This window comes from Centrocercus urophasianus, unplaced genomic scaffold, assembly GCF_019232065.1.
Source record: "Centrocercus urophasianus isolate 14NV4802_14NV808 unplaced genomic scaffold, USGS_Curo_1.0 seq_143, whole genome shotgun sequence".
In the NCBI taxonomy this organism is placed as follows: domain Eukaryota; kingdom Metazoa; phylum Chordata; class Aves; order Galliformes; family Phasianidae; genus Centrocercus; species Centrocercus urophasianus.
In genome coordinates this window covers 6,236-18,355 of record NW_024884620.1, presented here as the reverse complement: position 1 = coordinate 18,355, position 12,120 = coordinate 6,236, and the positions used below count along the sequence as shown (strand labels likewise).

General features: G+C 58.9%; 4 protein-coding genes across 8 annotated transcripts; 3 read left to right on the top strand and 1 right to left on the bottom strand.

Moving 5' to 3' along the window:
* The first annotated feature begins 680 nt into the window (after positions 1-680).
* HDGF (heparin binding growth factor) lies at positions 681-4,104 on the top strand. The gene is made up of 6 exons (XM_042815207.1): positions 681-895; positions 2,744-2,820; positions 2,966-3,104; positions 3,192-3,374; positions 3,453-3,655; positions 3,800-4,104. The coding sequence occupies exons 2-6, from the start codon at positions 2,753-2,755 to the stop codon at positions 3,804-3,806; spliced, it is 600 nt and encodes a 199-aa protein (XP_042671141.1). The 5' UTR covers positions 681-895; positions 2,744-2,752; the 3' UTR covers positions 3,807-4,104.
* A 307-nt stretch (positions 4,105-4,411) lies between these two features.
* MRPL24 (mitochondrial ribosomal protein L24) lies at positions 4,412-5,716 on the top strand. Its single transcript, XM_042815213.1, has 5 exons — positions 4,412-4,855; positions 4,937-5,032; positions 5,111-5,214; positions 5,288-5,418; positions 5,498-5,716. Exons 1-5 carry the CDS (start codon positions 4,412-4,414, stop codon positions 5,632-5,634), a joined length of 912 nt encoding a protein of 303 aa, XP_042671147.1. The 3' UTR covers positions 5,635-5,716.
* Positions 5,717-5,821: 105 nt separating this feature from the next.
* Positions 5,822-8,185, bottom strand: METTL25B (methyltransferase like 25B). Of its 3 annotated transcripts, XM_042815212.1 has the most exons (7): positions 7,995-8,065; positions 7,708-7,839; positions 7,335-7,631; positions 7,198-7,260; positions 6,380-7,116; positions 6,108-6,295; positions 5,822-6,042 (listed from the first exon to the last, which is right to left on the bottom strand). In XM_042815212.1, the coding sequence occupies exons 1-7, from the start codon at positions 8,007-8,009 to the stop codon at positions 5,876-5,878; spliced, it is 1,599 nt and encodes a 532-aa protein (XP_042671146.1). In that variant the 5' UTR covers positions 8,010-8,065; the 3' UTR covers positions 5,822-5,875. The 3 variants fall into 3 exon arrangements, with proteins under 3 accessions (XP_042671146.1, XP_042671145.1, XP_042671144.1); XM_042815211.1 differs by lacking the exon at positions 7,995-8,065 and adding an exon at positions 8,131-8,185 and having other exon boundaries at positions 6,108-7,116; XM_042815210.1 differs by having other exon boundaries at positions 6,108-7,116.
* Positions 8,186-8,258: 73 nt separating this feature from the next.
* Positions 8,259-12,120, top strand: ISG20L2 (interferon stimulated exonuclease gene 20 like 2). Of its 3 annotated transcripts, none has more exons than XR_006168246.1 (4): positions 8,259-8,930; positions 9,277-9,477; positions 9,813-11,107; positions 11,199-12,120. XR_006168246.1 is itself a non-coding variant. In XM_042815209.1 (3 exons), the coding sequence occupies exons 1-3, from the start codon at positions 8,340-8,342 to the stop codon at positions 9,924-9,926; spliced, it is 906 nt and encodes a 301-aa protein (XP_042671143.1). In that variant the 5' UTR covers positions 8,259-8,339; the 3' UTR covers positions 9,927-12,120. The 3 variants fall into 3 exon arrangements, 1 of the variants encoding a protein (XP_042671143.1); XR_006168245.1 differs by having other exon boundaries at positions 9,813-11,368; positions 11,510-12,120; XM_042815209.1 differs by having other exon boundaries at positions 9,813-12,120.

Below are 12,120 nucleotides of genomic sequence, written 5' to 3'. Positions count from 1 at the left end.
AAGCACCGAGCGTGTTCCATTGACACCCATATGTAGAAAGCTCTCAGTGTGGCCTGTATGGAGAGGCTGCATTGGAGGGGAAGCTAAGGCACTACAGCTGGGAGGTGGTACCAGCAGTAAGGACAAAGGGCCCACCCTTATGCTCTTCCTACAGGGTCCTTCCCAGCACCTTTCTTGCTCGCAGGCCGTTATTGTCAGTTGCTCTGGTCAGATGCTGCCCCAGGGCCCTGCTCCCATCACTGGGTATTGGGTGTGGGTGGGGGCTGTGTGTGCTTGGATGAGGCCCTCCTGTGCTGGCAGCAGGAGCTGAGGCTGCCCCAGGGGGACAAGAGAAACCTGTGGGGCTGTGCCTGGCGTCATGCCACTGAGATGCAGCAGTGTCTCTTAGGACATGGGATGCATGAGCACTGCCTCCCTGTGGTCTTGACTGGTTAATCCCCCCTTCCCCACCCTAGTCACAATCCTGTTTCCATCACTGGGGAAACTGAGGCAGAAACCAGCGACTGCTGGGTCTCTGCATGTGTTGTCCCAGGCTCCAGGCACCGGTTACAAAGTCCAGGTGCCAAGGTTCAGTGCAGAGTCCGTGTGGGGTACGTGCTTGTCCTGCCCCAGCTGTTCTCCAGAGCTGTCCCTCCTGTCCCACCCCCTTGTTTTTGGCCCCCCCTGGGTTCCTGTGCAAAGAACAGGCTGGTGACACCATGGCACCCCATCCTGACTTATAGCGGACTGGGATGGACAAACAGACATCGGTGCTATGGCAGAGCACCGTGTGGGCTCCAAATGGTGAAGGGTTTCCCGACAGGCCCAGCACCCACCTGTGCTGTTGGCACCCAGTCTGGCTATCTCGACGACACCCCCTTATCTCCCTGCCCCTGCTTCTTCCCCACCCGCTGCTGTGAGTAGAGATGTTTTGGGAGGGTTGGGTGAAAAAAGGCAGATAAGAGGCTGCCACCCGTTGGGTCCCACCCACAATGTGAATCCACGCCCTTTCTGGTTACCTACACAGTGTCCAGAAATCCATGGGGTCCCTGCTATAGGCTGCATTATGCTGCTTTGCCCAGCCACGACCTTGGCCAAGGACGGATCCTGGTACATGGATGTGGCCACTGTGTACCACAGGGCTCTGGGACAATAGGGTCCCTGTCCCTGCTGGGGGATGTCCCACAGAGTGAACTCTGGGGGCTGAGCTGCCATGCGCAGCACCACGTGCACAGCCTCTCTTCAGGGATGGAGGTTTAAAAAGTATCTGGTCCCGCTTGCAAGGTGTTGCGGCCCCACCAGAGCTGTATCTGTACCGTGTTATCCTCAGCAGGGTGAAGTAAACTTGTAAAGGGCCCTTTTGAATGGGAAAAGTTGAAGCCATTGGGGTGGCAGAACCGGAGATAGATGGGTCCTCACCTGGACCCACTCCCCTTGGAGCTGATGGGGCTTTTGGTGCCACTGCTGAGGAGAGACCTGTGGAAACATGGTCTGTGTCTGAGTGTCCTGCAGCGTGGGGCTGGGCAGGCTGGCCAGCTGCCCTCTGAATCAGATTTTCTCCTCTGCCCCATCAGCATTGTGGGCGAGGGTCCAGCATCATGGTGTGAGGCCAAGCTCTGCACTGTCAGGAGCCGCTCACTCCATCCCTGCCCCAATTTCTCTGCTGTGTTTGTAAAATGGAGCTGGGAACAGAGGGCTCCCACACATGGAATGTGTCCTTGCGGCCAGGAGTGCTGGATGGAGACACCCCATCCCTCCTGGGCACCCCCAGCCCAGGGCTGTGCCAGCACTGTCACCCGGTGCAGCCCTGTACCTCAGCTCTTGGACTTCTCAGGATATTTCCAACAGAACCCCCTCTGCCAGCTCTGGCATTGAGTGCTGCAAGTTGCTCCAGGGCCACGTCTGAGATGTGCCAGGAGGAAGGAAACAACAAAAAAACCCAACCCACTGGCAGCCCCGTGGGAGCCCCACACCAACATGGCACCTGGGGAAACTGAGGCTCAGCACTGATGTCTGGCAAAGGTCGTGCCATGAGTCAGCAGCACGCCGTCAGCAGGACGCGGCACTGGAGCCAGCAATCTCACCCTGCCACCCTTCTCCACTTCGAGACCCCCCACCCTACTTCTCTCCTTCCACCTCCCTTTGAGGCTTCCTTGGGAATTTATGGCTGCGCTCGTGCTGGCTCAAGCCGGGGTTATTTTTAGACTCTATAAAAAGCTGCCAGAGCCACTTTGCGCTCCGCTCCCGCGTGGTGCACTGGGAATATTCACGCTTGGTGAATTGGCACCTGCTGGCGGGGCCGTGCTGGCTGCTCGCCGAGTTGGGGGCTCGCAGAGCTCCAGGCGAGCTGGGGTGTTTTGGCCGCTGCCACAAGAGCTGGGTTGGAGCTGTTCCTCCTGCGTGCAGCCACGATTTTGCTGAGCTAAATGTGTCTGAGCCAGTCTAGACAAGAGCTTACAGCGACCGCTTCTCGCTGTCCCCTCCGGTGCCTGCAGTGCTGCCACAGGGATGCATCTTCACATCAGGCTGTGTGATGCTCAGGCTGGATCCAGGTGCAGTGGAGTGCCCGTCCAGCCCAAGGCTGCCATAACCTTTGTGTTATCTGCTGTTTTTTGCCCCTGGTGCTGCTGGCTGCTGGGTGAATTCCTGAGGAATGAGGCCAAAAGGTGGCACACAACAGCCCATATACCCGTGTTCTAAGCGGTGGGTGATGTCCCGTCACTGTGCCCTCCCCAGCCCTCACCCCTTTCTCCATGTCATACAGATCGACGAGATGCCAGAAGCTGCAGTAAAATCCTCCTCCAACAAATACCAAGTCTTCTTCTTTGGGACCCATGAAACGTGAGTGGAGCCGTGGTGCATGTGGGGGATGGGGTCAGTGGGGTCATAGATGGGATCCACTCTCTGTGGTCTGGGTCTCTGTGGGTGCCGTGATGCCAATGAGGTCCTTCCCAGCTGCTGTTACTCATTGCTTCCCCCTGAGCAGGGCATTCCTGGGGCCCAAAGACCTCTTCCCCTATGAAGAATGCAAGGAGAAGTTTGGGAAACCCAACAAAAGGAAAGGGTTCAGTGAAGGTTTGTGGGAAATAGAGCACAACCCAACTGTCAAAGCCTCCGGGTACCAGGTGGGTGACATCCCTCTGTGGCCACCTCCTGCCCTGCTCTCTGGGTGTCCTGTCCCACCCCTCTAAGCCCCCCATGTCCATTGCCAGCCCACCCAGAAGAAGACCTGCTCTGAGGACGCTGAGCCAGAACAAGAGCCAGAGGGTGATGGGGAGAAGAAGGGCAACGCAGAGGGCAGCAGCGATGAAGAGGGGAAGCTAGTGATTGACGAGCAATCCAAGGAGAAGAACGAAAAAGCCGGGATCAAGAGGAAAGCAGAAGATGCTTTGGAGGTAGGAAGGGGATGGAGACGTGGCTGGGGGCACTGGGGCTGGGCTGAGCCTGGGCTGAGCCTATCTCTCCCTACCCAGGACTCCCCCAAGCGCACCAAGGAGATGGAGGGGCAGGAAGCAGAGAAGAAGATAGACAACGAAGAGGCCCCCAAGGAGGAGCCGAAGCCCAACCCAGCCGAAGGGGAGAAGGAGAACAGTGATGCTGCCAGCGTGCCAGACGCCAATGAAGCCAAGCAGGAGGGCAAGGATAAGGCGGAGGAGGTCAGAGACCACAAGGAGAGGTAAGGGCAGTGAACGGGGTGATCCCAGTCCCCAAAATGCAGGCTCCCTTCTGCCCGTGTGGGCACTGGGAAGCAGCCCTGGCAGCAGGGTGGGAGTCCCGGTGCCATGGGGTCCATCACCGTGTCTCTTCTTGACCGTTGCAGCCTGTAGTGGCCTCCCTGGCGAGCTGATCTCCCGCTGTCCCTTCCCTGCTGGGCTCCCAGGGTGTTGCCCCATCTCACCCTCGTCACGTCCACGGCTCCGGAAACGAGAAACAAACAGAAAATGAAATTAAAAAAAAAAAATGAAAAAAAAAAAAAAAAAGAAATGAAGAGAAACCCAGTAATGAGAACCCCTGAACCGACCTGCATCTCCTGGCCCTGCTGTCGTGGGGCGCATGCTTTGTATTAGTGATTTCTAGGGGGCTGATCAGTTGATTTGAAATAAAAGCGATTCATGCCTTTTTAAAGTGCTTCTGCCTGCATTTCCCGCTGGGGTTGTGGGTCCCATTCCTGCTGTGGGCCCCTTTGGGTCGTTTTGTGTTCTTGGTGCCGGCAAGAGTCCTGAAGGAAATGCAAATGGGAATGGAGGTGAACTGGAAGAGGGGAAAAAACTGAAGGGAGGCAATGGGAGCCCTGGGCTGCTGCCTTGACTGCTGGGGAGCCGTGGGGCTGGAGCTGTAGTAGAAAATGCACCATAGACGGAGCTGGGCTCGCAGCCGTCCTGCCCGCTGCTGCTTCACTCGAGCCTCTCTGTGCAGGACCTATTATGGGGCAATGGGGGCCGTGGGAGGCAGCTGGAACTACAACTACCAGCGTGCCCCGCGCGGCATCCCACGTGGTTCCTCCACCCAAGCGCGGCTGTTCCCGGGATGCACCGCGCCAGAGGCGGGGAGAGAAGCGCAACTCCCGGCGGGCGCTGCGGTGTGGGCGGGAAGGGAGGGAGGGGCGGACGGACAGACGGACGGAGGGCGGGGCGTGGTGGGGAGGGCAGCGCTGCGGGTTCGACCCCCGTCCGGTGCCCTCAGCCCCGGCACCATGCGCTTATCGGCTCTTCTGAGCCTGGCAGCCCGGCCTAAGCTGCCCAAGGATTACCGGCACGGCACCTGGCGGCCCGGCACCGTAGCCGAACGCATCCGGAATCCCCCGGGCCTACGCCGCAAGAAGATCTTCGTGGAACCCATCAGCAGGGAGGATTGGAAGGTGTTCCGCGGTGATACGGTGAGCACACGGCACAAATCCCGGGGTAAGTGAATGGGGGAAGCCCCGCTGAACCCCCACCTTCCCTCTAACCCTGTGCAGGTCCAGGTGCTGACCGGGAAGGATGCGGGGAAGCAGGCGATGGTCACCCAAGTTGTACGCGCCCGTAACTGGGTGGTGGTGGAAGGGCTGAACACGGTGAGTATCGAGCGTGGAGGTGACCCCAGATGCATCCCAATGGGCGCAGAGCAGCCGTAACCCTGCCCTGTCCCGCAGCATTACCGCTATGTCAATAGGAATGCCAAGTACAGCAGCACCTACATTGCCAGCGAGGCTCCGCTGCTGCTCAACCAGATCTCCTTGGTGGACCCTGAGGACCGGTAATTCGCACGGGGAGTTGGGGAGCCCTCTGCTGGTTTCAGTGCTGACCCTCTCACATCCTGTGCCCACCAGGAAGCCAACAGAGGTAGACTGGAGGTACACAGAGGAAGGTGAGCGTGTCCGTGTCTCGCTACGCACCGGCCGTATCATCCCCCTCCCTCTGCGACAGCGCCGGGATGGCATCGTTCCTGAGCAGTGGATCGGTGAGGGGATGGGGGATGGCTGTGAGCTGCAGCATCCAGAAGGTGCTTGGAGGCTCAGCTCTGTCCCCTCCACCCCCAGATGGCCCCAAGGACACATCGGTAGATGATGCACTGGATAAAACCTACACGCCATCCCTGAAGACCTTTGAGGAGGAGATCATGGACGCCATGGGGATTGTGGAGACACGTAGGGCCAAGAAGTCCTACTGGTACTAAATCCTACTTGAAACCTGGCCTGAAGCTGTATTCTGTGTTCCAATGGCAGCAGCTTGCAATAAAGATGCCCCTTTATTTTTCATGGCTGTGATGCTTTTTGGCAGCTCTGGGTCACGCTGACAGGATGTAGACTATCCTGCTATGCCTCCTCCCCTCCTGCTCACTCAGTCCAAGCCTCACGCTGTGTAAAAGCAGGTTTTATTGTAGCTCATAGCCAGCGACTCATAGCCAGCGACTGGGCTCAGCCCTGCCCCTGCCCGCCTCCACCCCTCACCATGTCTTCGTCCTCACGGATGTCCTTGTCCAGGCCTGATAGCACTGCATCCAGTGGCACCCGTGCAGCCACCAGCACCAGGTTGCGTGGGGAGAACCGGGGGTTGAAGAGGGGCACGAGGGCACATTGGAAACCTGTGGACAGAGGGACGGTTGGCACCTGCAGCTCCCCGCAGCTCCCCCACCCCGGCAGCACCCACCTTGCTCCCGCAGGTACAGGAGGCGATCAAGCAGGATGAGGGTCTCCACCAGTGGGGCCAACAGCAGCACCAGGCTGAAGAAGGCAACCACCTTGTGCTGCTGACACAGCATGGCGCACACCGACTCTGAATCCAGAGGCACAGCAGCTGAGTCCAGCCCCACAAGGGACAGCCCCAGCCGGGCGTACCTATGGGATAAAGCCATGCCAGTCCCACAAGTGCCCAAGGAAGATGCCAGGAGGGGATCGAAGGGGAAGCGACCCCATACGCACTCGGGGAAGCTGAGCATGTGGGCTTTCTTCATTGTCTGCACTCCCATGTGCTTTTTGCTGGGATCAGCTGCCTGGATGAGGGTCTCCAGCACAGCACGGTAGCAATGAATGCGCAAGCATTCGCTGTCCCTGTGCAGCCGCTCTGTGTATTCCTCCACTGCGTGGCATGCAGCCTCACGAGCCCGGTAGGACAGCGTGTGACCTGGCAGCCCAGCCACCCAGGCGCTCAGAGGGTAGCCCGGAAGGTTGGAAGCAGTTGGCTCAGGGCACGTGGAGAGTTTCATATAACAGCAAGCTGCTGAAGTGACAGCAGCCACCTGGGGGCTGCAGGCGAAGTGACGCAGGAGGGCCACGCTGAGGTCCCCGCAGGCATGAAGCCCAGTCAGCAGTACCTGCTCGCTATCCACAGGCCATGCCAGTGGGTTCCTGGCAGCGAGGGCTGGCCCTGGAGTGGGGGCAAGCAGGAACTCTTGCCCAGGTGCCTGAGGGTCCAGCCAGCCAGCCACGTGTTGAGGGCATCGGGGACAAAGGGATGCAGGATCTGTAGTGTCTCGGGCTGCGTTTGGGTGGTGTTGGGAAGGTGGCAGCCTCCTACTGTCACCCCGTGCCCGGGCTTTCCCCAGCTCCCGCAGCAACTCCTGGTCAAAGTGCTCTGCCAGGCTGACCAGGCGGCCGTCACCCTCCACAGCAGTGACGGACAAGCCAAGACTGAAGGCCAGGAAACGGGAAAGATGGCCCTGGGGGGGGACAGGAGGATAAGGAGACGTGCTTGTGTGGGAGACATCCCTGAGGATCACCTCACAGCAGCCCCTTCCTACCTGCCCCGCACCCACGTCCACCACACGTTCACAGCCGGTGGCCTGGCTCAGCCGCTGCAATACCTGTGAGGAGAGGGGACCGTGGGTTGACAGAGAAGCCGTGAGGTGACACCAGGGGGGAAAACTGGGAAACCCACCTTGCCCAGGCGCCAGATCTCATGCTGCTTCTTGGGCTTGACGTGACGGCGCAGAAGTGGGTGTAAGTGGGGGCTTTGGCAGGGCGGGCATGGGGCATCCCCCAGCTGCCCACGGGGGAAGGAGAGAACACGGACAGCAGTGGTGAAGGCCAGCAGGGAGAGTGGCCACACCGTGCCCTGCCCCACCATGCCCCCAGTCCCCAGCAGCATGGCTGCCAGCTGCGGGGGGTCTGCCACTTCTAGGGCTGTCTGCCAGGTTGGTGGGAGCTTTGCCCACAGCCCCTCAGTGAAGAAGTCCTGTGGGGAGTGAGAGTTGCTGGACACGGGGCTGGGGACATGCTGGGGACATGGAGGACACGTTGGGGACACTCACAATGATGTAGGAGTCAAGGAGGGGTCGGTAAAGTGACAGGAGGCGGACGATGTTTGCTGCTTGCTGCTGTTCCCAGTGCAGGGGGGGACAGGGGGCACCTGCCATGGCTGTGATGTCACGCTGTGATGTCACCTGAAGGTGTGATGTCACTCAGAGACCCCTACTCTGGGGGTATGACATCATCCAGGGATGCCAACCCCCTGCCTGTCCATGACCTCAAAGAGCCACAACATCCTTCAGTGCCATGCCACAGGGCTGTGACACCATTCATAGCCACAGCTCTTTACCTGCACCCGTGACATCACAGATCCGTGACACAACAGGGTCGCGATGTCATGAGATAAGCCAAACCCCCCACCCAGGTATTCCAGGGCCATAGAGACGCCCCTCCCGCGGGCCAGAGCGGCCCCATGCGCCACTCACCGCCCGGCCCCTCCGCGTTCCCGCCGCGCATGCGTAACCGACCGCTGGGCGTCCAGAGAGCATGCGCAGTTTTGCCATCACCCCACTGCGCAGGCGCACGGGCTGCGTGCGGGTGGCGCGCATGCGCGTAGTTGCAGACGCTCTTCCGTTGCCGGCAGTTTCTGCTTCCGTTGGTTGAGAGGGGGGCGTTGGGCGCTGCCGGCTTCAGCATGTCAGACCTCATCCTCAACGTCACCTTTGGGGTCGTCGAGCCCGCCCGTCGCGTCCCGGCCGGGAACCGTAAGCATAGGAACTTCTTAAGGCGACGGTATTTGGAACGGAAACGTGCGCTCGGGCAGAAAGAGCGCCAGGCGGCCCCGCAGCCCGGAGGAGGCCGCCCAAAGAAGCGCAACAGGAAGAGGAAGCTGAAGGTGGACGGCGGGGAGCGGGAGGAGCACGAAGGGAAAGATCCCCCCGGGTCCTCCGGCGGCAGGGAGCCCTCAGCTCGCAGCACCACGCAAGAAACGGGCGCCAAAGGGACGCAGGGAGCAAAAAAAGGGACGCAGGGCCCCGTGCGAGCCTCCGGGCTGCCCCCAGCGCCCAGCAAGTTCGTGGCTATCGACTGTGAGATGGTGGGCACCGGGTTTCGTGGGCAAACCAGCGCTTTGGCCCGCTGTAGCATTGTGAACTATGAGGGCGATGTGCTGTACGACAGCTACGTGCGGCCCACAGAGCCCATCGTGGACTATCGCAGCCGCTGGAGCGGCATCTGCAAGAAGCACATGCTCAACGCTGTCCCCTTCTGGGAGGCTCAGAAAGAGGTGTGATGTTGGGGGTGGTGTGGCCATGGGGCAGGGAAGGGGGACTGTGCTCCTGGTGGGCTTTGGGGGCTGACTCGGGTGGGTGGGTGGGGGACTGCTGAGGTCAGAGCATGCTGGTGAGGACTGCCCACATCCCAGTCCCCATCCTGCAGCAGAGGGGATGTCACCTCATGCCTCTGCTGCTCCCATTCAGTCCTACATCACAGCCCTCAGCTGTGATTCCCACTGGTAGCGGGGTAGACCCATGTTCCTGGGCACGACCACCACTCTGCTCTGGGATAGGATGCTCCAATGGGCAGCATGGTGCACTGAGGCCTGCTCTAATGCTCCCTCCTTCCCTCCCCAGATCCTGAAGATCCTCTCCGGAAAGGTGGTGGTCGGCCACGCCGTACACAACGACTTCATGGCTCTCAAGTATTTCCACCCCAAAGCACTCATCCGCGACACATCCAAAATCCCTTTGTTGAACCAGAAGGGTGGGTTCCCCGAGAAGAAGGCCGTCTCCCTGAAGAACTTCGCTAAGAAACTGCTGCGCAAAGATATCCAGGTCTGAGGCTGCTACGAAGTCACTTCTGGGGCAAGAAATTTCCCGGTGTCCCTAAGGAGCCTAGGGGACAAACAGGCATGGTGAAGGGGCTGTGGGGAGGTTTGTCCTGCTTGTTTGCAATCTGTGCTTGGGTAGGGGACAGAGGTGTGTTATTTCCCATCCTGGGGCTGGGGAATCCCAAGGTCAGTCACTGCCTTGTACCTTGGTCTCTTCTCTGAAAGACCTCTTGCAAGAGCAGTTCAGCTGCAGAGCCAGCAGCTGAGAATGTCACTGGGGCTTTTTCTTTCTCAGCAGTGCCCTGGGCCATTCCAACTCTTTGTCACTGTCCCCAACAGGTTGGCAAAAGTGGACATTGTTCAGTGGAGGACGCCAGGACAACCATGGAGCTGTACAAGATCGTGGAGGCAGAGTGGGAGCAACACTTGATACTGAACTCTGAGCAGAAGTGACTGCCCTCACAGTCCAACCCAGTCCTCATGGGTCACAGAGCCTTGAGCCAGTGGGAGGAAGAATAGGATGAGCAGAGGCAGCAAGTGCTGTGGTGCACTCTAGCTCACTGGTAGTGGAGATAGTAGCATTATCAAGTTATGACTGTTCTTTCTCCCTACTCTGAGCATTGCATTGCCTTTGTTATACTGTGCTATGTACCCCACCAGAGATGTGGGGAGAGCAAGGGCCACCTGTGCCTTCTGGGGGTCTATCCAGTCCCAGAGCAGTTCTGGGCTGTCAGAGCCCTGTGGGACCCCAGTGATGTTGGGGTACCCAAGCCTGGCTGTACCAGGAAGAGCATTCCTAGGAGGGCAGCTGGGGGACCCTTATGGATGGGTTCTGCCCAGCTATGGGCAGAGAGGGGTCAGAAACTGCTCTGGGTACAGCACTGGAGCCATACCAGCTAGGCTCATCCTGAGCACAGAATCCAGACCCAAGGAGCAATCCTTCAGGCCCTCAGGCCAGTTGCCTCCCATGTTTCACAACTACCTCTGACAAGGACCAGCAGAGGCCACGACTGCCACAGGGTTCCGGGATACAAAGCAGGCTGAGGCAGGTCCTGCCAGCTGGGAAGTCCCTGCACACCTGGAAGCTGCTCCCCTACGGGATTTGAGTGCTGTCTTCCTCTTTTTACATAAGTGCTGCTGCGGGGGCTGGGGTGGGACCACTGTCCCCATCTGTTTGTCTCTGCCACCGGGGACGCTGTGTCCTTTACAGACACCTCTGAACACCGACGTGTATTTGCTGAACTCTTGAACGCGTCCCGAGTTCTCGGTCTGCTCTGGTCAGCCCACCGTGGAACAGCTTTGAAGTGAAATGTTAATGTTCAAAATGCCCATTAAAAAGAAATTATTAACAAGCACTTCCTTTTGGCTGCAGAGCCCTGGGGAAGATGCTTAACCCCGAATGCACAGGGAGCGGTGCAGCCTGCACCCGTGGGGCATACGATGACCATGTCTGTCCCCCTGTGTTCTAAATTGCCAAGCATGGCTGTGTATGCAGCAACAGGGGAAGCAGGAGGGACTTCCCACATCTCCAGCTTGCAGGCTCTGTGTGAAATCTTGATGTTGTTTGAAATCAAAGCAGTTCAGGAGAAGGCTGGGGAAGGGTTTGCAAAGGAGCGGGTGCCAGACTCGACACGGTAAGTCCCAAAATGGGTTGAATGGGACTGCAGGCATGGGCTGCTCCCTCAGCTCTAAATATTGTTTTTTGTGACCCCATTTTGTGACCAGGGCTGCACAGACAGGAGAGGTGCCCATGCCTGGTGCAGAGCAGCAGAGCTCCTTCCCCCTGGGCTCCAAGCAGGCCCTTGATGCCTGGGGTGACTGCTGTGAGCTGTCACCCACCACCTGCCAGCAGCTGCTTTGTGTTGACCTTTCCTACGCCTCTTCTTCATGCCCAGGTATGAGCCAGGGCTCTGCAAAGTTCCAGCATTGTTGGGAACAGTGTGCAGAGCCCAAGGTTCCTCCCCTTATTTTGGGCTGTGTGGACAGAGCTGTCCCCAGCTGGACCTGAGCCTTATCTGTCCTTATCTGCACCTGAGCCCCGTCATGGAGAGAGACTGGGAGTGGAAGAGCAGAAGGGCTTGGGGAGCAAAATGGGGGTCCTGATCCCAGCACTGCTGGGCTTAAGGTAGGTTGTGCTCTCTCTTAACAGCAGGATGAAAACAACACACTGGCACTGTCTCTAGCTGGTGGATGTGCCGTGCCCAGGGCAGAGCGGACTGGAAACCAGCTAGATCTTACTTACCCTTGAGCCCCCACTGCTGCTTTTCCCTTGGCCATAGGTTCTGCCCACCCAGAGTCCTGCTGGGGTGGCAGCAGGAGAGAGCTTTAGCTCTCACTCCCTTCCCTGCATGAGGAGTGGGGCAGCCAAAACTAACATGCCCAGCCCATGCTGCTATCCCTGTGCACCTCCTCCATCACTACAGCTCCAGCTGGTGGGTGATGCCGGTACTGAGCAGACCCTGGGAGTGCAGCCAGCCTGGCCGGTGCATCCCCATGCGTAGCTGAATGAGACTGGCCTGAATGCACGTCACATTTTCCAGTGTTTTGGGGTGTTTATGCTGTTATACTCAGCTCTCAGCATGTCCCAGGCAGGGATAAGGGGTGGGAGCGACAATCGTGGCCGGAATAAAACACTTCCCAACCTCCA